Below are 20571 nucleotides of genomic sequence, written 5' to 3' on the forward strand. Positions count from 1 at the left end.
AAAAACTATGAAAAAAAAGTCACATGAAATGTTCAAAGTCATTGGCCATTTTATCAGAAACTCCTCCTATACAGGTGCACTTTGCAAGTTTACAGTTTCAGACTGTAGCCCATCTTATGCTGTTAATTGGAAAGACCCACCTACTACAACTAATAGGTACTCTAATAGATAAGTGGGTGATCCATACTGGAATGGGTTAAACAATAATTATGTAAGAGTTAAGCAAACCATGTTAATCTGTGAGTAATTTGACTGAAATATAATTTCTGGTTTAGCCTTGATGTGTCAGAACAGACTAGCCTGAAGCATCTAACAGTCAGTTTTGAAGCATCAGTTCTTTTTCACTCCAAAACAAGATTAATGGTTTGAATAGTTTGATTGCGCACTTAACTGAGAAATAGCGCCGTTTTCAGATCCAGTTTAAACTGAATGTTTGAGTTCTGTAATCACAATCAAATGTAAAGCATGAGCAGAAAAACATGGATGTGTAACATGTAGAGCAGCTGGATTAAAGGGTCTTTAAGGCATTGATAAATGATGCATCACTAAAGAAGTAGAAGCAAATGTACTCATGACTTCAAATAGGAAATGATCATCACGTCCTTCCACCATCATGTCAGTCATGTAGGTGGGGTAGAAATGTCTGTTATCTTCACTGTCGGTCCAATGAAGACATGCTATAAACATCAGGCCCACCTTAATCTCGTCTAGACCTAAATACATAACACAGTTTGAGCAGTGAGCAGCTCAGTGGGTAAGCACAAGGGCATGTAAGCCATAGGAGTCTCTCTCTGTGGAAGACCTCCAATCATTCAATCCTGCATGAGACGGTCAAACAGAGGCAGCAGATCAATAGGAGTACAATAGGGTAGAAACCAATAATGTCATGCATTATCATGTGGCTGGCTTTGCTGACTTCCTGTGGAGCACTCGTTTCCTCAGGAGGGATGTTCTCCTCTGCTGATGAGGATTAATTACAGGTGCTCATAGACAGGTTTGGGAATTCCCAGCTGCATTCTAGCTGTTCTTTGTTCTTTCTGCAGTTGCTCTGTGGAGCACTCTTCTCCTCAGGAGGGATGTTCTCCTCTGCTGATGAGGATTAATTACAGGTGCTCATAGACAGGTTTGGGAATTCCCAGCTGCATTCAAGCTGTTCTTTGTTCTTTCTGCAGTTGCTCTGTGGAGCACTCTTCTCCTCAGGAGGGATGTTCTCCTCTGCTGATGACGATCAATTACAGGTGCTCTTACCCAGGTTCCACAGTTCTCTGGTTGTGTTCTTCTCATTCCATGTCTGGGTTTATTGTCTCCACTGATGTATAGGTCCGACTCCGATGCCTCTGTCTGATGGTCTCATGCTGTACTTCTCTTCACCTACATGACTTTTTCTTTCTGTTGGTCCTTTTTGTAATTAATTTTGCGGCCCTTGCCGCGTGTTCCTCTCCTGGTTTTCTTCTTTTGCTGATCTTTTTTGGTCTCATTCTCAGGAAAGTCTGTCTTCAATGTTCCGATTTCAGCTGGTAGAAAAAAAATTAGAGAACTCAGCACCAAAGCTCGTCTCCAATAATCTAACCTGGAAGAATTTATGACTAATATTTAAATGATTAAAGTTGTTGACATGTTTGTTTGATTACAGACACAGACACCCGTATCAGATCAGCACCATATGGACATTTTACTCACCAGTCTGGTTGATGTTTCCTTCAGTGTGATCCACAATATCAGCCCAACTTTTAATGGCTTCAGGATTGATTGTCATTTCCACGGCATTTCCTGCAATAAAATGTTTACGTCAGCGTCTATGTGCGACTCTTTTCCTGCTATAGATGTTGAAAGAATTAGCAGCTGTACAGCTTCTAATGTTCTTATATCTGTGTTTATTTTACTCACCGAGACTCTGGTCAACAGGTCTCTGGACACCATGAAGCAGATCAGCCATCAGGCCTTTAATAGTGCTCCAATCTGCTTCATCATCAGACTTTCTTTCCACATCTTTTCATGCAGGAGACAGAATCAGTCATTAAATCCTGATGTTTGTTAGATATTTGGGGTTATGTATGCAATATTATGTAGTATGAGTTGGTGACGGCTGAAGATGGTTGTTGGAGGAGGAGGTGCTGATATTGTTATATTAAATCCTGTTTTGGCATTTTTAACAGTTTAACTGTTGGTTCTTCATGATATCTAGTTGCTTATTTGCTCTACTCACCCAGTGCTTGGTCATTAGACAGGTCAGTTTCATCAAGATGAGTCTGCATGTTGTGTGTTTCAACCTCATCACATCATATCCTGATTCATAGATACAGGAACAGAATTTTCTATAAATTCTTGATTAAACATCCCCAAAAGCTAATATTACATCTCTGTAATATAATGGTGATGGCAAAGTGAAGGAATCAGTGAATGAGCTGATGCCTTTCTTAAGCACTGGAGGACTGTAACACTACAAATGTCATGGATGTCATGTGAACATGTCATGTGTTTTATTAAGCATTTATTATTCACAACAACTTTATTAATCAATATTTAAAACAAACTCAGTGTCATTTTATCTTTATTATGTATGATACATTTCTAATTCTTACCCAGTGATTCAGCCTCGATCTTGTCAATATAAAGGAGCATTAGACGCTTAATGGCTTCTACCTCAGCCTCGGTGAGTATCGCCTCTGTCATCTCATCTCCTGCTTTAACAAGAATAAACATCACAATTGTACAAATCAACAACCATGTAAACAGCTTTATTTATAAATGAACAAATATCTTGCAGTATTTAAATATAAATGAATATTTTTAAAGTGATATCTCTGTGATTTTAAATTGTTATTGTATTTGTTTCTTGTTTCTTTCTAACCCAGATTTTCGGTCTCAGTTTCCAGATGGTCATCTGTGTCCAACAGCTCAAACATCTCCTCTTCTACTTTAACATGAAATAAATATCAACAATTACAGAAACAGCCCTGCGATGGACTGGCGACCTGTCCAGGGTGTATCCTGCCTTTCGCCCAAAGACTGGTGGGATAGGCTCCAGCACCCCCTTCAGTCAGTTCAACATCCACCTTCAGGTCATGTGTTCTTTTTTTAATATGAAATAGTTCAAAAGTGTCTTTTTCACATTTTAAGAGTTCAACTGTTTTTTTCTTCATGATATCTACTGTTAATTTGAGCTACTCACCCAGAGGATGGTCATTGGGTGTGTTCACTTCATCCAAATATGTCTGCATAGTCAGTGTAGGGGCTTCAGGCTCAGTGTCAATTACATTCATCACTTCACGTCCTGATTTAAAGAAAAAGTCAGACAGTTTTCTATGAATTCTTGGTGAAACATCACCAATAGTTAGTATGTCTTCTCAGTAGTAAAGTTCAAGTGAAGGAATGTGTGAATGAGCTGATGCCTTTCTATAATAGACATGTCTTGAACTTCGTGTTATTAGTTTTATTAAGCATTTATTATTCTATATACTGTTATAAATCAATATAATTTAAAAAATCAGGGTCATTTTAGGTTTATTATGTATTATTAATTTCTATTTCTTACCCAGCAAGTCAGCCTCGATCTTGTCGATGAACAGGAGCATTAGATCTTTAACGGCTTCAACCTCAGCTTCAGTGAGTGTCAGCTCTGTTGTCTCATCTCCTGCTTTAACATGAATGAATATCGCAATTATAGAATCAAACATGTAAACAGCTTCACTGTAGACAAGTGAACAAATATATTGCAGTATTTTAAACTCATATTTTAAAAGTGATATCTCTGTGAATGATAGCTTTTTATAGTTTTCGTTTTTTGCCCAGATTTTTCTGTCTCTGTCTCCTGAATCATTCTGTTCCTGAACTTACCAAGATGTTTCTCCACTGTTTCCTCTGTTTCATCCAGATGAATGTTCATCAGCTCCTGGATGGCCTCGGCCTCGGCTTCAGCAGCCGCCTTCTCCAGCCTCTCATTCTCTGTTTTAACAGGAATAATATTCTGTCAGTTCTCCAACTTTGTCATTTTCATGATATCAGTTATTAATCACTATAATTAACTTAATGATTTTCCAGTTTTCTGTAAAATAACAAAGATTACAATAACACTTGATTAATGTTTTACATTTTCAAGAGTTGCTTTATGAGATATATTGGTAGTAGTTATAAAACTTTACTGACATTGATGATTGAATGTTTATGTGGACATTTTGTGGTCAGAGCTGGACTAATTCATCTTAGCATTATTATCACTAGTTTTTAGTCCTGCTTTTTATTAAGGTCCATTTCTTACCCAGAGGTTGGTTGATATCTGCATCTTTCTCATCCGGGGCAGGGCACATTAGCGTTTTTAAGGCTTCGTACTCAGCTTCAGCTTCAATCTGAAGGTCGTCATGTAGAGGAGAACTTATCTTCTCCAACATCGCAGAAGAAAGAGGGTTCAAGCTGCCAGACCCAAGACCTGCTGGGACGTGTGGAGCATCGCTCTGTTTCTCTCCAGCTGCTGGCTGCTGTCTTGCCTGGCTTTCCTCTGCTCTTTCTACATCCTTTGTCTTTGATTTTTTCTGCAGTCCCTTCATTTTTCTTGTTCTCCACATGTTCTTCCTCTTAATCTTACCTCCATCCTTCTTGACTTCACCTGCATTTGCCTCATTCTCCGTGTCAGAGTCGGAAGTCCGGCCTCTGCAACACCAAAACAGGAGGCAGCTCATTGTGCTACTGGTTTTCTCTGGTGCATCTACATAGAATGATTTGAAGTGGCAGTGCGTGTGGAATTTGTCTGTATCATAGCCATTATGACATCCCAATGTCCATCAGATGAAAAGATCACCTATTGTGATGTCACTGACCCATAAAGACAATAATCAACACTGTAGTTTCTGCAGTTAAATGGATGTGAATGATAGTAATAAAGGTGTTTGTGTGTTAAATTATAAGGGAGGTTTTTCTCCACATCCTTAAAATTCAAAGCTCATTACATACTAATACTCGTTATTCATGACTTTAGGGACTTCAGTGCACATTAATGGAGCTTTTCTTAGGTTGTACTTTTCACTGCATTCCAGCTTGTAACGCCGTGGATCGAGGAGGTGGACGCATATGCGGAGATAAGTGTTGTTTATTATGGGCAAATCCAGGGTCATCGTCTAAACAGTCATGGGTCATAGATCCAACACAGATTGATTGGGGGGCAGAAATGACAGAAACCAGAATCAAACAGAACAAGCAGAACAAACAATAATACATAGACCAGTACAAAGACCAACGACCAGACAGGGGAAAACACAGGCTTTAAATATGTGAGGAACAGGCGGGAACACAGGTGGAAACAATCAGGGGTGGAGTCACGAAACGAGGGGGCTGGACTAAAAAAAACAAAACAAAACACAACACAAACACATGGACAGGACTGGGAGAGGCCAAACATGACACAGCCATCATATGCCTTTGGTAATTTCTGTACAGTTATAACGCACCACATAATCATATCAAACAACATCATTTCAAATATTTAATTTCATTTAATTATATCATGTAGAGGAAAGAACCTCAGACCCCTGAACAAAGATGAACATATTGATATAAAAAACTATGGTATGGTTTGTCATTCTATGCAAAAAGCTGTTGAATTCTGTGAGTTACAGTTGTATGAAGATTATCAGTGCTTACAGAACAGTGAACAACTGAATTTTCACTTGAAAGAGCGTAATTAGTGCTGTTTAACTGGATTTAGTTCAGTCTGGTATGTGAAATATTGAATAAAAATCACTTTTTATATGTGGCAATGCTGGGGCTTTGGATTGTTCCAACTTAGCGAATCCCTGAAAAACAAAATACTGTAATATTTACTATTTGTTGAGAAAATTTCTTGAAGTATCCTGATGTTAAGTCCAGTAGTAGAGGTACTGATACCCTAGCAAATAAAAATATACCCTTTCTTATTGAAAAAGAAAAGGAACAACTCAGAAGGTAGATATACAACCACATTCCAAAAAAGCAAGCAAGCAAAATTTATTTATACAGCACTTTTTACTGCAGGTGTTGTCACAAAGCAGCTTTACAGGTCAATCAGTATTACAGAGAGAAAAGAAAAGAAAATCCGGGTCCAAGCCCCCATGAGCAAGCCAGTGGCAATGGTGGCAAGGAAAAACTCCCTAAAAGAGGAAGAAACCTTAAGAGGAACCAAGACTAAGAAGGGGAACCCATCCTCCTACGGACGACACTGAGATCAAACATTATTAGTATGAAGTATTATAGTACAAAGAGGGAAAAGAACAGATCTGAGGGTGAGGACTGCACAGCGCTGTAAAGCAAGAAGCTCAGTGGTGGTCAAGCCGGTCCAGAAGGCTGGTGAGCAGCAGCACCCAATCAAGGCAGAAGAGGCAACAGCATCAGACGCACAGGATGGGCAGCTGTTCAGCTCGGCAAAGAAAGGAAAGAAAGACACAGAGCCAGTTCTGTAAAGAGTGGCTGACCACAGATTACAGTAAAACAGAGCAGCAGAGACTCCAGCAGGTCTAGATCTGTCAGGGAAGGCTAATAACCACTGGGTGGCCTGTAAATTGTAATTAATAAAAATGAGTTTTTTTTTGTTCCTTGATCAAGAATATTAAGTAAGAGAACTTCAAAAGAAGAGAATGTATATTCTACTTTCTGGCTCATGCCTAAAGCTTTAGTATAGATGGCTGCTATACCTCCACCCCAGCTGCTTAAACGAGGGCTATACACACAGCTGTAGCCTGTGGGAGTGGATTCATTTAGTCTAAGGTACTCATCGGGTCTAATCCACGTTTCTGTGAGGCATTGAGCATCGAAATCATGATCTGTAATAATTTTATGAACAATGACTGCTTTAGATGTCAGGGATCTTAGCAGTCTTAGTTTTAGACCAAAGGTGCAGTCATTGCAAACTGGTGTAACTGGTCTGATATGAATGAGGTTACTAAGGCAAACTTTTCGAGGCTTTTTGATGCTTTGTTTTATTTGGGGAACAGACACAGTCTCAATTGTATTTATACAATAAACATTTGTAGAAAGCAAACTAAGACATAAAATAAAAGCCAAAGACAGATGGTTAACTGAGAAAGTAGCAAACAGATAAAGTGGTGCATATGACTTCTCCTTATTTTGTAGTTTTTTATGTCCATTTTTTTGTTGTGAAATGCTGCACCACAAAAGAGGAATCAGGAACTGTTCTCACGATTCCACAATGTCTCTATACGCAGTTTCTTCTTCTGAAAAAGCTGCTCATAAATTCTCTGAAAGTCAGAAGAGTTCCGGTCCAGCTGATTTAAACACAGCTGCAAGGACATTAGAGTGGGTTAGACTCCAGTGAAGAGCTGCTGAGAGAGCTGTGGACTCAGTGTGGTATACAGGGCTAGTGTAGTGCTGGGTGTGGAGCTGTCAGTGTGCTGTGTACTCAGTGTGGTATACAGGGCTAGTGTAGTGCTGGGTGTGGAGCGGTCAGTGTGCTGTGTACTCAGTGTGGTATACAGGGCTAGTGTAGTGCTGGGTGTGGAGCGGTCAGTGTACTGTGGACTCAGTGTTTTACTAGTGAGGATGTTGCTGACTTTCTATCTTCTCTTCATTGGGCTTCATGTTTCTGAAGGTGAGTGACTTTCTTACTGTTACTGATGTAATGAAAATCAAAATTTAAAAGCCAATATATTTAGCATAAGTTGCATTTTTAACATTAGACATATAAGATGCTTAAACACAGCATTATATTTACATATATGTGCATGTATGTTGCTATAAACATGTTTAAAATGGTAACTTTACAGAAGTCAAAAATATTCTTTACATTTAATGTAAGTCAACATAGTGAGATTTGTTCTGTTATTATTGATCACTTCTGTCGGTGCATTCACTCTGATTTTTTTTAATTTTTTTTATTTTTTTACTTTTTAAAATGAATTTAGTTTACTTTTCTTTGGTTATAAATAAGATTTCTCTTTTTTTTATTTCCATCAAAATGTGTGCATAAAATGAAAGTGTTAAAAAAGACTATATAATCTGATCTGACTGATGTGTTTCTCCAGGCTGTAATCTGGTGAACAGAGAACAACTGCTAAGTATCACAGCTCACACAGGAGGGTCAGTACTGCTGCCCTGTTACTGCCCTGACCTACAGACCACACCTGAGGAATTCAGATGGACAAAAGACGACACAAAAACAGGCAAACGGGAAAACATATCCAGTCAGAGTGGTCAGTACAGCAACAGAGTTCAGCTGGTTAATGGTCACTCTCCAGGAAATCTCTCTCTACTCATATCACACCTGACTGAAGAGGATGGAGGAGTTTACATGTGCGCTGTTAAAGGTGCTCATTTAATAATCAGACTGGCTTTAAAAGGTAAAACACAGTCTCAGTTTTTATTCTTATTGCATTTCAGATCTTCAAAAATGACCCTGACCCTCTTTATGCTGCTGCTGCATTTGTAATCATAGACATTGCTTCCTCTGTTCTTCCCTTTTTCATGTCTTATACTAACGGTCAGACCTCATTCGCTGCTGTTTTTGTTTTGCTATCCGGTGTTGACCAGAGGAGGACGAGTTCCCCTTTTCATTCTTCGTTCCTCTTGAGGTTTCTTCCTCTTACTCTTGAGGAGTGTTTCCCAACAGCTTCCTCATGGGGTGCTGGCCTGGAATTTATCTTCTTTTTTTTCTGTAAAGCTGCTTTGTGACAATGTCGAGATAAGTGAGATTTATTAGGGACAAATCCAGGGTCATAGTCAAAACGGTCCAGGTTCACATAGCCAACACGGACAGATAGGGGTTCAGACATGACACAAACCAGAACAGAACTAACAACAAACAGAGTTCAACGAGGCAAACATCAAACAAAGACCAATACAATGACCGGCGAAAACAAAGGGCAAACACAGGGTTTAAATACATAGGAGCAACAAGAGACAGGTGAAAACAATCAGGGGCGGAGTAACCAAACAGGGGGCAGGACTTAAACCAAAACAAACGCACATGGACAGGACTGGGAGGGGCCAATCGTGACCAAGGTCTTCATGTTACTGTGTATCTACAATGAGCTGTTTGCTGCAGTTCTGTTCCTGCACTGACTATCAAACTATAGACTATTTTCTCTCTACAGAGGGTCCACATACAACTCCAACAGCTACCGCAGTGGTCAAAGTAAACAACAACCCAACCACTTCAACCACACATTTATCTCAAGCATCTAACAGTAAGTACAGCACACTGACTGCAGCTGACAGCAGAATGATACAGCTTTGTTGTTTTTTTGTGGAGTTTGTTTCTGAAAGTTCTTAAAAATAATCACAACCTATCTGAGTATTTAGTTTTGTTGCACTGCACAATAAAAAAAAAACATTCGTTGTGTGATACTGCTGTATTCAAGCACATCAGTATTGTCGGAAGAAATCTACATTTTTGACGTTTTTTTGTTTTTTACATATCTTGAAAGTACCTGTTACCCTTTATATTGTGTGAAAATATGATAAATGGATTAAAGTCTGGTTCTACTGACTTATCTTAAAAGTAAAGTAGGTTTTCCCCTTCTCCTGGAAAGTTACCGTTTTGGAGATATGAGGTTTTCTTCTGACAACAGCAATATATTCCTCTACTCTCGCACTCACTCACACATACACATACATTTCATTGCCAAGAGTATTCGCTCATCTGCCTTCACATGCATATAAACTTAAATGACATTCCATTCTTAATCCATAGGGTTTCATATGATGTCGGCCCAACCTTTGCAGCTGTATCAGCTTTAACTCTTATGAGAAGCCTTTCCACAAGGGTTAGGAGTGTGTTTATGGAAATTTTTGACCGTTCTTCCAGAAGAGCATTTGTGAGGTCAGACACTGATGTTGGACGAGAAGGCCTGGCTCACAGTCTCCACTCTAATTCATCCCAAAGGTGTTCTATCGGCTTGAGGTCAGGACTCTGTGTAGGCCAGTCAAGATCTTCCACACCAAACTCGCTCATCCATGCCTCTATGGACCTGCTTTGTGCACTGGTGTGCAGTCATGTTGGAACAGGAAGGGGCCGTCCCCAAACTGTTCCCACAAAGTTGGGAACATGAAATTGTCTAACATTTCTTGGTACTGAAGCATTAAAGAGTTCTCCCTCCACCAAAGTTTATACTTGACACAATGCAGTCAGACAAGTACTGTTCTACTGACAACCGGCAAACCCAGACTCGTCTATCGGATTGCCAGATGGAGAAGCGTGATTCGTCACTCCAGAGAACACGTCTCCACTGCTCTAGAGTCCAGTGGCGGTGCTTTACACCACTGCATTCGATGCTTTGCATTGCGCTTGATGATGTAAGGCTTGGATGCAGCTGCTCGGCCATGGAAACCCATTCCATGAAGCTCTCTACACTGTTCTTGAGCTGATCTGAAGGCCACATGAAGTTTGGAGGTTTGTAGTGATAGACTGCAAAAAGTTGGCGACCTCTGCGCACTATGCCCTTCAGCATCCGCTGACCCTGCTCTGCCATTTTACATGGCCCATCACTTTGTGGATGAGTTGCTGTCATTTACTAATTGCTTCCACTTTGTTATAATACCACTGACAGACTGTGGAATATTTAGTAGTGAGGAAGTTTCATGACTGGACTTGTTGCCCAGGTTGCGTCCTATCACAGCAACGCACTGGAATTCACTGAGCTCCTGAGAGCGACCCATTCTTTCACTAATGTTTGTAGAAGCAGTCTGCAGACATGCGTTCCTGTGGCCATGGAGGTGATTGGAACACATAAACTCAATGATTTGAATGGGGTCAGTGAATACTTTTGGCAATATAGTGTATGTAAAAATATGCTAACTTTCTAATTTCTTTTTACACAGATTATTCCACTTATTTCTTCATCTGTATTCCTGTTCTTCTTCTCCTGCTGGGACTCATAGGAGTCATCTACTGGAGATACAGAGGTACAGAGAGAGAGACAGACTAGTACACACTTTTTTGAGATATGTGCAGTCTCTTTGTCTCACTCTGTCTGGGTTCATTTTGTAGGACAGAGCCGAGGGCAGACAGAGAGCCAAGAGCTAGAAAGCACAACGACACAGCACAAAACACAGGCAAGTTCTTGCATCCAAACATGTCTCATCACATCTCTTCCGAATCCATCATCCATCATTTCATCCTATCCCATCATATCTAATCATATCTAGTCATGTCCCATCAAAACCCATCTTTCCTAAGAGAAATTCAAAAAAGGACACTGTAGTGCTAATATCAACAGTGGAATATGATGATATGTTTAGGATATAACGACATGATGTAAGCACTACAGTGTTCCTTTTAAAATTTCTCTTTCAGCTGCATTTCCATGATTTAGGAAGATATGTACTCAGTTCCAACATTACACATTACATACACTCTGGTCATGGATTCTACAGGATGCTGATACACTCACTTGCGTGTTACTGGAACACTCTGGTGACAGTTCATGCTTTGTGACCTGGTGCATTAATATACCAAAGTGCATGACACAGAGAATTGGGTGTCTGAATGGTCTTGGATTGTTAAAGCTCATTTGAGACAAGCCATGTTGAGCTCTCAACATTTTCCTTTCACCACTCTGATCTTCAAGCTGTTTGTGGCCTCCATGATCACTAATTAATAAATGTACAATGTGAGTGAGTGTGAGTGAGTGTACCTAATAAACTGGCATATCAGTATAACCTATTCCTACAGAGGAAGAAGCTGCTCCTGGTAGATTAAGTCAAACTCTGAAGTGGTTCATTTGTGCTCCTCTACAGGATGAAGTGACGTACTCTACTGTCGTCCACAGTAACACAACCACAACAACAACCACAGTCACTGACATTGAAGAAAAGACAGAATACGCCACCATCAGAGTAAACGAATAACATATCTCACCCCATCAAAATGTTTTTTCTTCCATGCTTTTTCCATTTCTTTGTTTTTTTCTTTTCAAATTCAGAAATACATCAATATTTTAATAAACAAAGCTTCAGCTAAACATTCACTGACTCATTTTTAATCAACTTGTTTTTTTAATGAGCTAATTTGCGTATCTGCTGTGGTACAATATACATCACAAGCAAAATGCAGCTCAATGAAAATCAAATTAATGCATTTTATCTCAAACCTGAACATCCTTTTTTCTGTCATGTTGATCAGACAGCTGTAAACAAAATCCTTTATTCAGATCGCTCCTCATGTCTCAAGGAATTTTGAGCCCAGCCTTTTGCTCTTCCAGTATTGTTCTTTATGCTCACAGCCATAGCTTAGCACAGCATACCCTAGCCTGGCCTGTGTTACTTTGTAGGCCATGCTGTTTTTCTTCATGCTATGCATTTTTTCTTGATATCAATTTCTTCCTTAAAACGTCTGTCCTAATGTCCATCATTGGTCCAGTCCGGTTTGGTCCAATGTTCAGTTCAACCTGGTGAAGTAAAATGCATAAAAGTAGACTAATTAAGTTTTATGGTGATAGTTCTTCCTAACCTTGTCCTGGATTCTTCATATAGGAACTTGCAGTGGTACAGTGCTTACAGTCTTACCCAAGGACTTTATTCCTACATGACTGTAGTTAGAATGAGAATGGAGTCCTCAAACTTTATATGCCGAGTGATGCACTGATCATTGCACCATCCTTTACAGTCTTTTGTCCCCTCTTCAACAAGGCTATAAGACCTTCTTCAAGTCATCTGGTACGACTCGGTTTAGGTCGGGCCTCAACCTAGGGAAAAAGAGAGAAAAATAACAAACAAAATAAAGCTAGCTTAGATTTAGGGAAATTTAACTCATCTCACAAACGAAAGAAAAGCAAATACAATTCCTAACTTCCTAACTAAAGCAAACCAGGAGTAAACAAAGGCAACAGAAATAACCCATCCATCCATCCATCCATCCATCCATCCATCCATCCATCCATCCATCCATCCATCCATCCATCCATCCATCCATCCATCCATCCATCCTTCCATCCATCCATCCATCCATCCATCCATCCATCCATTGTCTTCCGCTTCTCCGGGGTTTGGGTCGTGGGGGCAGCATCCTAAGCAATGAGGCACAGACCTCCCTTTCCCCAGCCACTTCCACTAGCTCCCGGGGGGCATGCCGAGGCGCTCCCAGGCCAGCTGGGCTATATAGTCACGCCAGCATGTCCTGGGTCTTCCCAGGGGTCTCCTTCTGGTTGGACTTGCCTCTGACACCTCCCTAACACACATCCTAACCAGATGCCTGAATCACTTCAGCTGGTTCCTCTCGATGTGGAGAAGCAGCTGCTCTACTCCAAGTCCCTCCCGGATGACCAAACTTCTCACCCTATCTCTAAGGGAGAGTCCAGACACCCTGCGGAGGAGAAATAACCCTCTCTCCCCAATAAGATAGATTATATATAAGAGTTATGTCTCTGAGCATTTACAGTATACTTCTATAAAAGTGCTACAACATAGGCTTGCTTTATGAAAATCAACAAGCAACAAAGTGCCAATAAGCCATATATTAACACTCGAGCTCTTACACAGACACAGCTCTGTAGCAGAAGCTCTTTCAAATGACTTGTCAGGGAACTGGGAACCAGGAACACAACGGATGCCACAGCAAAAGCAAAGCACTGCACTTCGTCCTGTATGTCTCCCTTTTGTAAGTAGTTCCCTCTGGTGGTGGCTTAGTGCATGTCTGCTCTGTATTGTAATCAATACAGAAGACACACAACAATCTGAAGAATGATTTCACTGTGCAAAGAAGCCTTTTAGCATGCAAGTGTTTTTTTTATTTTCATGTTTCTAAATGTATAATTTAAAATGCCCCTATATATTCAACACTGATTAGTCTGCACTGACCATAAATCAATGTTTTTGATCATAATTTGACACGGAAACAATGAGAACATGAAAGGAATTAAATTTACCTGTATATTTTTACATTTTTACATTTTGAAACTGAAAGGCAGTAGAAAACATTTCACCCTGAAGTTTTATGACTTCTGAATAAGACCCAGTACTGACAAAGGCCAACATAACCCACTCTCACACACACACACACACACACACACACTCTTTTTAAAAAATAAAAAACACAGAAACACCAAATGAAATAGTCATACTCACAAACATCTACTATACAGGTGCACCTTCTGTGGGTTTAGCATTGTAGACTGTAGTCCATCTGTTGCTGACATCTGTCCATCTATCACTGACACTGACAGCTGCCGTTAACAATGGGGCAAAATATACATCTTATTAAGCTGTACTATGAGTGATACCATTTCCATGAAATACACAAAAGAAAGGATGCACATGTTGGCCAAGATAAAATGACTTTCTCTTGTGGCTTAGGGGTTTCCTTGGTTTAAGTGAAGTTACCCTCACAGTTACGGGGCTGACTGTGAGCTTCCTCTTTGGCTAAGAACTCTTTCCAGGCTACAATGCTTTCTGGGCTGGATGCAGCTACATGACGCCACAGCAAAAAGGCTTCCTGGATTGGCTGCTAGTGCTAAGCTACACTACAACTATGAGACTGCATGGGACAGCATCAGAGCTGTGATACAATGCAGCTACAAGGCCTCTCAGGCCTGCCACTGCAGTGTTTTGGTGGGGATTGTATGGTAAGCATATAATGTTTAAAGTGAACTTTCCTGTTCTATATTGTTTTCCTGTGTTCCTGAAATGACTTTGTTATTTTGAGTATACTGCTGTGTTCTGTATATTTGATTTCCTTAACTGAAAAAAAAAACATCTAAATAAACAAACACATTTAAAAGTCATGAACAAGACAAGAAATTATGAGCGAACTCAGAGTCCAAAGGATGAAGTTGTAGCGCTACAAGGACCTCCAAACAGAGGATTTCAGAGGTTCACTCTGAACAGAGTGTTATGAGAAACAAAGAAAAACCAGCAAGATGGCCAAAGAAAGAGACCAAAGAAACCCACAAATGTATTTTCTCCATTAAAAAATACTATAAACAAATGTATTATGCTAGTTTAATATCATTTCAATGAATTAGGGTCTTTTTCTTCGTTTCTTCATAATAAGCTGAATAACTGACTGGCAGGGTCGCCTACAGAGCAGCACTAGTAGCTGTTACTGAAGCTATGCTCTTCTTTATTTGAGGGTCCCTTCATAGGGGAAGATTTCAACCACTACCACTTGTAGCTCAGCTCCAAGGGGCAAGATGAGGGGCAGGGGTAATAACACGAAATGAGTTTAGGCTCTTGTCATTACCCAGATTTAGGCGTTTGCAGAGGCAGCCAGGTTTATTTTATTAAAATCTTCTACTGCTTCATGGACTCCACAAAGCCATATCTTTAAACAATGTTTCCAAGGCATTTGAATGAAAATCAATCCCAAAACATCACATATTCTTCTCTATACTTAACAGCAGGCATCTTCAATATTTCTAGCTTCCCTCTATGTCCCTACCTTGAGAGCTTGTTTTCAAACTACTCCTGAACCCAGTTTCATTCAAATTTCCAGCAGCATCAAGCAAGACGTATTGGTTTGTGATTAGATAAAAGAAAAGGCGTTCTTCTAGCATATCTTTCAAAGTTTTGTTGGCTTTGTGGTCGCAGATATTTGTAGTTTTGGGGACTTTTTGACCACAAACCACTACTGCAATGGTGAACCTGGGAGAAACTGTTGTCTCTCTACCCAGCATATTTGGTGGGTTTTGGGGTAATATATACTCACCAGTCACTTTATTAGATACACAAACAGCTAATCAGCCAATCACATGGCCACAACTCAATGCATTTAGGCATGTAGAGGCGGTCAAGACAACTTGCTGAAATGCAGACCGAGCATCAGAACGGGGAAGAAATGCGATTTACGTGACTTTGAAAGTGGCATGGTTGTTGGTGCCAGACGGGCTGGTCTGAGTATTTCAGAAACTGCTGATCTGCTGGGATTTTCACGCACAACCATCTCTAGGGTTTACAGAGAACGGTCCAAAAAAGAGAAAATATCCAGTGAGCGGTCAGTTGTGTGGACGAAAATGCCTTGTTGATGTGAGAGGTCAGAGGAGAATGGGCAGACTGGTTCCAGATGATAGAAAGGCAACAGTAACTCAAATAACCAACCAGAATCTCTGAGGAACGTTTCCAATACCTTGTTGAAAGTGTGCCATGAAGAATTAAGGCAGTTCTGAAGGCAAAAGGGGGTCCAACCTTTTACTAGTACCTAATAAAGTGGCCGGTAAGTGTAGACATGTGTGTACTTCCCCAGTGACAGTGCAGGACCTTGTTTTCTGAGAGTGAGGATTATTATTACAGTATTTTACATTATTATTACTATTATTACAGGACAAATTTAATACGTGTACAAAATGCAAGGTACATTAAAGCAAGGTAGGCCATTGCAGCTCTGATAGCTGTGTACTATATCTGGTGTGTAGCAGATGCAGAGCTGTCATGTTTCCTGCAAGCATTTGTTTCTCATGGCCCAGGGGCCACAAAGGCAGTGTGACATCAGCTGTTTTTGTGGTTTTCTGAGTTATTTTGAACATAGGTCTCCTTCACTAATTGGACTTCAAGTTGGGTTCAAGAAAAGAGCTCAAGAGTGTTTATATGTCTCTAGTAGGCTGTTTTCACAGATTGCTGCCAGTGTCCCCTACAACTGCAACTCCAGATAGGCACATTTGTACCTAATCTCTGCCACTTTTGGCACTTATTACTCAGTTATGGCACTGACAAGTGTTGTGTGGACCAAATGTGGGCTAAATGTCATGAGCCTAGGCTAGACTTGGGTTGCATCATGTGTCATGTGGGCCAGACAGGGGCCAAATGTTATGACCCGGCCTTGACTTGTGTTGCATCATGTGTCGTGTGGGCCAGATGTGGACCAAATATCATGAGCCAGACTAGACTTGTGTTTTGACAAATATTGTTTGAGTCAGACGTGGACCAAATGTCATGAGCCAGGCTAGACTTTGGTTATGGCATTTGTTATGTAGGCTGAACGTGGGCCAGATGTCATGAGCTGGGCTTGTCTTGGGTTGCAGTGTTGTGAGGGCAAGGTGGGGTCCTATTGATCACTTTTAGAGTACTTCATGATTTAGCGCTAACTCCGAACTTTTACAACCCTGTGTTGTAACTTCCTGAAAGCATCATTTTTGTTGTTTTACGTAAACTACTGCATTCTTTATATTAAATTGTCTTAACCAGACTAATTTTAGTTTTAATGCTATTTTTGCTACATTTTCTGTGTGTAGGAGTAATATAAATGTGTGTGAACATCCCCAGAGACAGTTTAAGCCCTTTTTTCAGAGAGAGCGGATTATTATTATGGGCCAAAAATGAAACATATCTGTACAAAATGCAACATAAACTAATGTGGTGTAGATCACTGCAGCTACGACAGCTGTATACTGCATCTTGTGTGTAGCAGATGCAGAGTTATCAAGTTTCCCACATGTATTTGTTTGGTGCTCCTCCCCTGATCATGGTCAGCTGGTGTTTGTTTAGAGAGAAGCATGAAAAGTGTCTAAGGACACACAGTGAGAAGCGCTCTAAAGAAGACTGAAATAAGCGAAACTTCAAAGAGACGTTTATTTCATGTGTCACGTATGTGTAAATAACGCACTCTGGGTCACTCACGCTAGTGTTTGTGTCTGTGAGGCCTTTTCAGGTTTCCAGCCAGTGTAACCCAGTGCCCCCCCTCTGCGGCAGCCACACTTAATACTATTATAGCTACTTCACCTTAGAGATGTAGACCACACAGATGATGCATGGCCATGAGATCACATCTCATTATCATAAAAGGGCCAGAGAGAACAAACAATCAGACCACAGAGGAGAGATAACATAAAAATAGAACAAGATGCAGAAAAGCACATGAGCTTAATGTGGTTTTAGTTCTCACACGTTTAACCATCAAAATGTAAGAACTGCTTAAACACAGCTTTGAGACACTAATGTGTACTCATAATTTATAATCTTGTAACACATTGCTGAGAAATGGCGACATACCTATACAAAAAGTTTATACATACATATAAAAAACGCACTTCAAAATTCCAAAGCAGGTATAAAAGCTGACTGAGCAATGTGTATCATGAAGTGTGAGCTTAAGGAACTTAAGGAACAGTAAGCTTACATTTAGGGAACTTCATGAAAGCAGAGGAGCTACCAGGTGAACATATTTGGATTTGGTTTTATGAAATACCTGCAGGACGGAGACTATGAAGGAAAAAGTGGTCAGTGACAGGTCAATGTACTCAAACATGTAAGCAAATAAGCTAAGACATCAAATGAGAACAATGTGGCAGAAAGATGGAGTGGAGAAAAGTGCAGCGTATGACTTCTCTTTATTTGTCTGTGTCTCATGTCCACTTGTGTGAGCTGTGAAATGCTGCACCACAAAAGAGTAAATGGTCAGTGTTCTCACGGCTCAGAGACCACCACGTCACTCTGTGTGGTTTTGTGGTTCTGACGAAGCTGCTGATAAAATCTATAAAAGTCAGAAGAGTTCCGGTCTAGCTGGTTTAAACACAGCTCCTGTGAGCTGCCGGACATTAGAGTGGGTTAGACTCCAGTGAAGAGCTGCTGAGAGAGCTGTGGACTCAGTGTGGTATACAGGGCTAGTGTAGTGCTGGGTGTGGAGCGGTCAGTGTGCTGTGGACTCAGTGTGGTATACAGGGCTAGTGTAAGTGCCCGTGTGTGGAGCGGTCAGTGTGCTGTGTACTCTGTGGTATACAGGGCTATTGCAGTGCTGGGTGTGGAGCGGTCAGTGTGCTGTGAGCGAGGATGTTGCTGACTTTCTATCTTCTCTTCATTGGGCTTCATGTCTCTGAAGGTGAGTGACTTTTTATCTTGTTTCTGAGTCACTGATGTCATACAAAGCTATATTTATGTGCCAAAAAAACTGCAATTAGCATGACCATGAGACGTGACACGCTCAAATACAGCATTATATTATATCAATGCACATGCATGTTGCTGTGAAAAAGAAGCATCATCAAAATAGTAACTTTATGGCAGAAGGCAAAAATATTCTCCACTTTTAATGTTAGTGTAACGTGGAGCGAGGTAGCGGACGCATGTGCGGAGGTAAGCGTCTTTTATTGAGGGCAAATCCAAAATCAGGGTCATAACGGTCCAGGGTCAAAGAGCCGATACGTATAGATTGAGTTTTTGACATGACAAACAGCATGATACGGCAAAGAACAAATACAGGGCTTAAATACACAGGGGCAACGAGAGACAGGTGAAAACAAGCAGGGGCGGAGTTACAAAACCAAAACAGGAACACATGGGCAGGACTGGGAGGGGCCAATCGTGACAGTTAGTCAGTGTAATGAGATTCTTTCCATTTCTTTTTCGACAGCATCTGCTGGTCCATTCATTCTGAAATGTTTACTTTTAATTTGATCTGTTCTATTTTCTTTTCTTTGGTTATAAAAATGTTTTTTTGTGTATGTAAAATAAAAGTACAGCAAAGAGTAGATAATTAATCACATCTGACTGATGTGTTTCTGCAGGCTGTAATCTGGTGTACAGAGAACAACTCCTGCATATCACAGCTAATATAGGAGGGTCAGTACTGCTGCCCTGCTACTGCCCTGACCTACAGACCACACCTGAGGAATTCAGCTGGAAGAAAGACAACACAAAAACAGGCAGACGGGAAGAGATATCCAGTGAGAGTGGTCAGTACAGAGACAGAGTTCAGCTGGTTAATGGTCACTCTCCAGGAAATCTCTCTCTACTCATATCACACCTGACTGAAGAGGATGGAGGAGATTACTGGTGTGAAGTTAAGGATTCACATATAAGCATCAGACTGACTTTAAAAGGTAAAACACTCTCAGTTTATATTCTAACTGCATTTCAAAACTTCATTAATATTAATGAATGTAACAGTATAGAGAACCGACTCTATGAGTTTTCTAAGCACTGCCCCCCTCATCACTGCTCACCTCCAGTCGTGTGTAAAAGTTTGTGCACCCTGGTCAAACGACATGCATCATTGATTTTTTAAAGTGAAAATAATTGACACATCCTCTACAGAACACACGTCTGCACATTTTAATGCACAGTTACTGAGTATTTGCTAAGTTTAACATCTTGGGGGAAACTTTCTCTGTGAAACGGTTCCAGCATATTTTACATTTTTGTTAGATGTTATATATTAAATTAAAATTCACAGAACTTGTCATATTTAAGTGTGAGGATGTGTTCACTCATTTTCACTTTGAAATGATTTCATTTTTATGTATTTTCTCAATCCTAGGTTGAAAGCTCACACTTGTGTTTTGGTGTTTGTGTGTGTTTATGTGTGTTTCAGTAAATGTTCAATTATTTCCCATTTCTCAAACATTCAAAAGCCAGTAAACACATAATAAACAAACAATTTATTTTTCAGTTGAACGCACTTGTGATGCTTTTGGAGAAATCAGTAAAGTTACCATTAAGAAACTATATGTAACACATAGAGATGATACATATGATTTATCACATGGCATTATTAAGTGTTATATTTGCAGATAATTATTGAAAATCAATAAATCAATATTATATATTATAAAAAAAAAATGCGCTCAGGAATCCTTAAAATAAAATTTTCCAAACATGGATATTAATCATATTATTATTCTTTCAGCTGGGTGGTTAATTTACATTTACAAATACTTGAGGTGTGTG

The 20571-nt window shown here is 40.1% G+C and overlaps 2 protein-coding genes across 2 annotated transcripts in view; both read left to right on the top strand.

Moving 5' to 3' along the window:
• The first annotated feature begins 7229 nt into the window (after positions 1-7229).
• Positions 7230-11856, top strand: LOC119263174. Its single transcript, XM_037537508.1, has 6 exons — positions 7230-7573; positions 8007-8321; positions 9075-9167; positions 10801-10884; positions 10970-11034; positions 11719-11856. Exons 1-6 carry the CDS (start codon positions 7525-7527, stop codon positions 11827-11829), a joined length of 717 nt encoding a protein of 238 aa, XP_037393405.1. The 5' UTR covers positions 7230-7524; the 3' UTR covers positions 11830-11856.
• Positions 11857-18675: 6819 nt separating this feature from the next.
• Positions 18676-20571, top strand: part of LOC108415298 — a 66097-nt gene continuing 64201 nt past the window's right edge. The window contains exons 1-2 of the mRNA XM_037537836.1: positions 18676-18724; positions 19410-19724. Coding sequence (XP_037393733.1) covers positions 18676-18724; positions 19410-19724 — 364 coding nt within the window. The remainder of the gene's footprint in view (positions 18725-19409; positions 19725-20571) is intronic.

Source organism: Pygocentrus nattereri, chromosome 4 (genome assembly GCF_015220715.1).
Source record: "Pygocentrus nattereri isolate fPygNat1 chromosome 4, fPygNat1.pri, whole genome shotgun sequence".
NCBI lineage: Eukaryota > Metazoa > Chordata > Actinopteri > Characiformes > Serrasalmidae > Pygocentrus > Pygocentrus nattereri.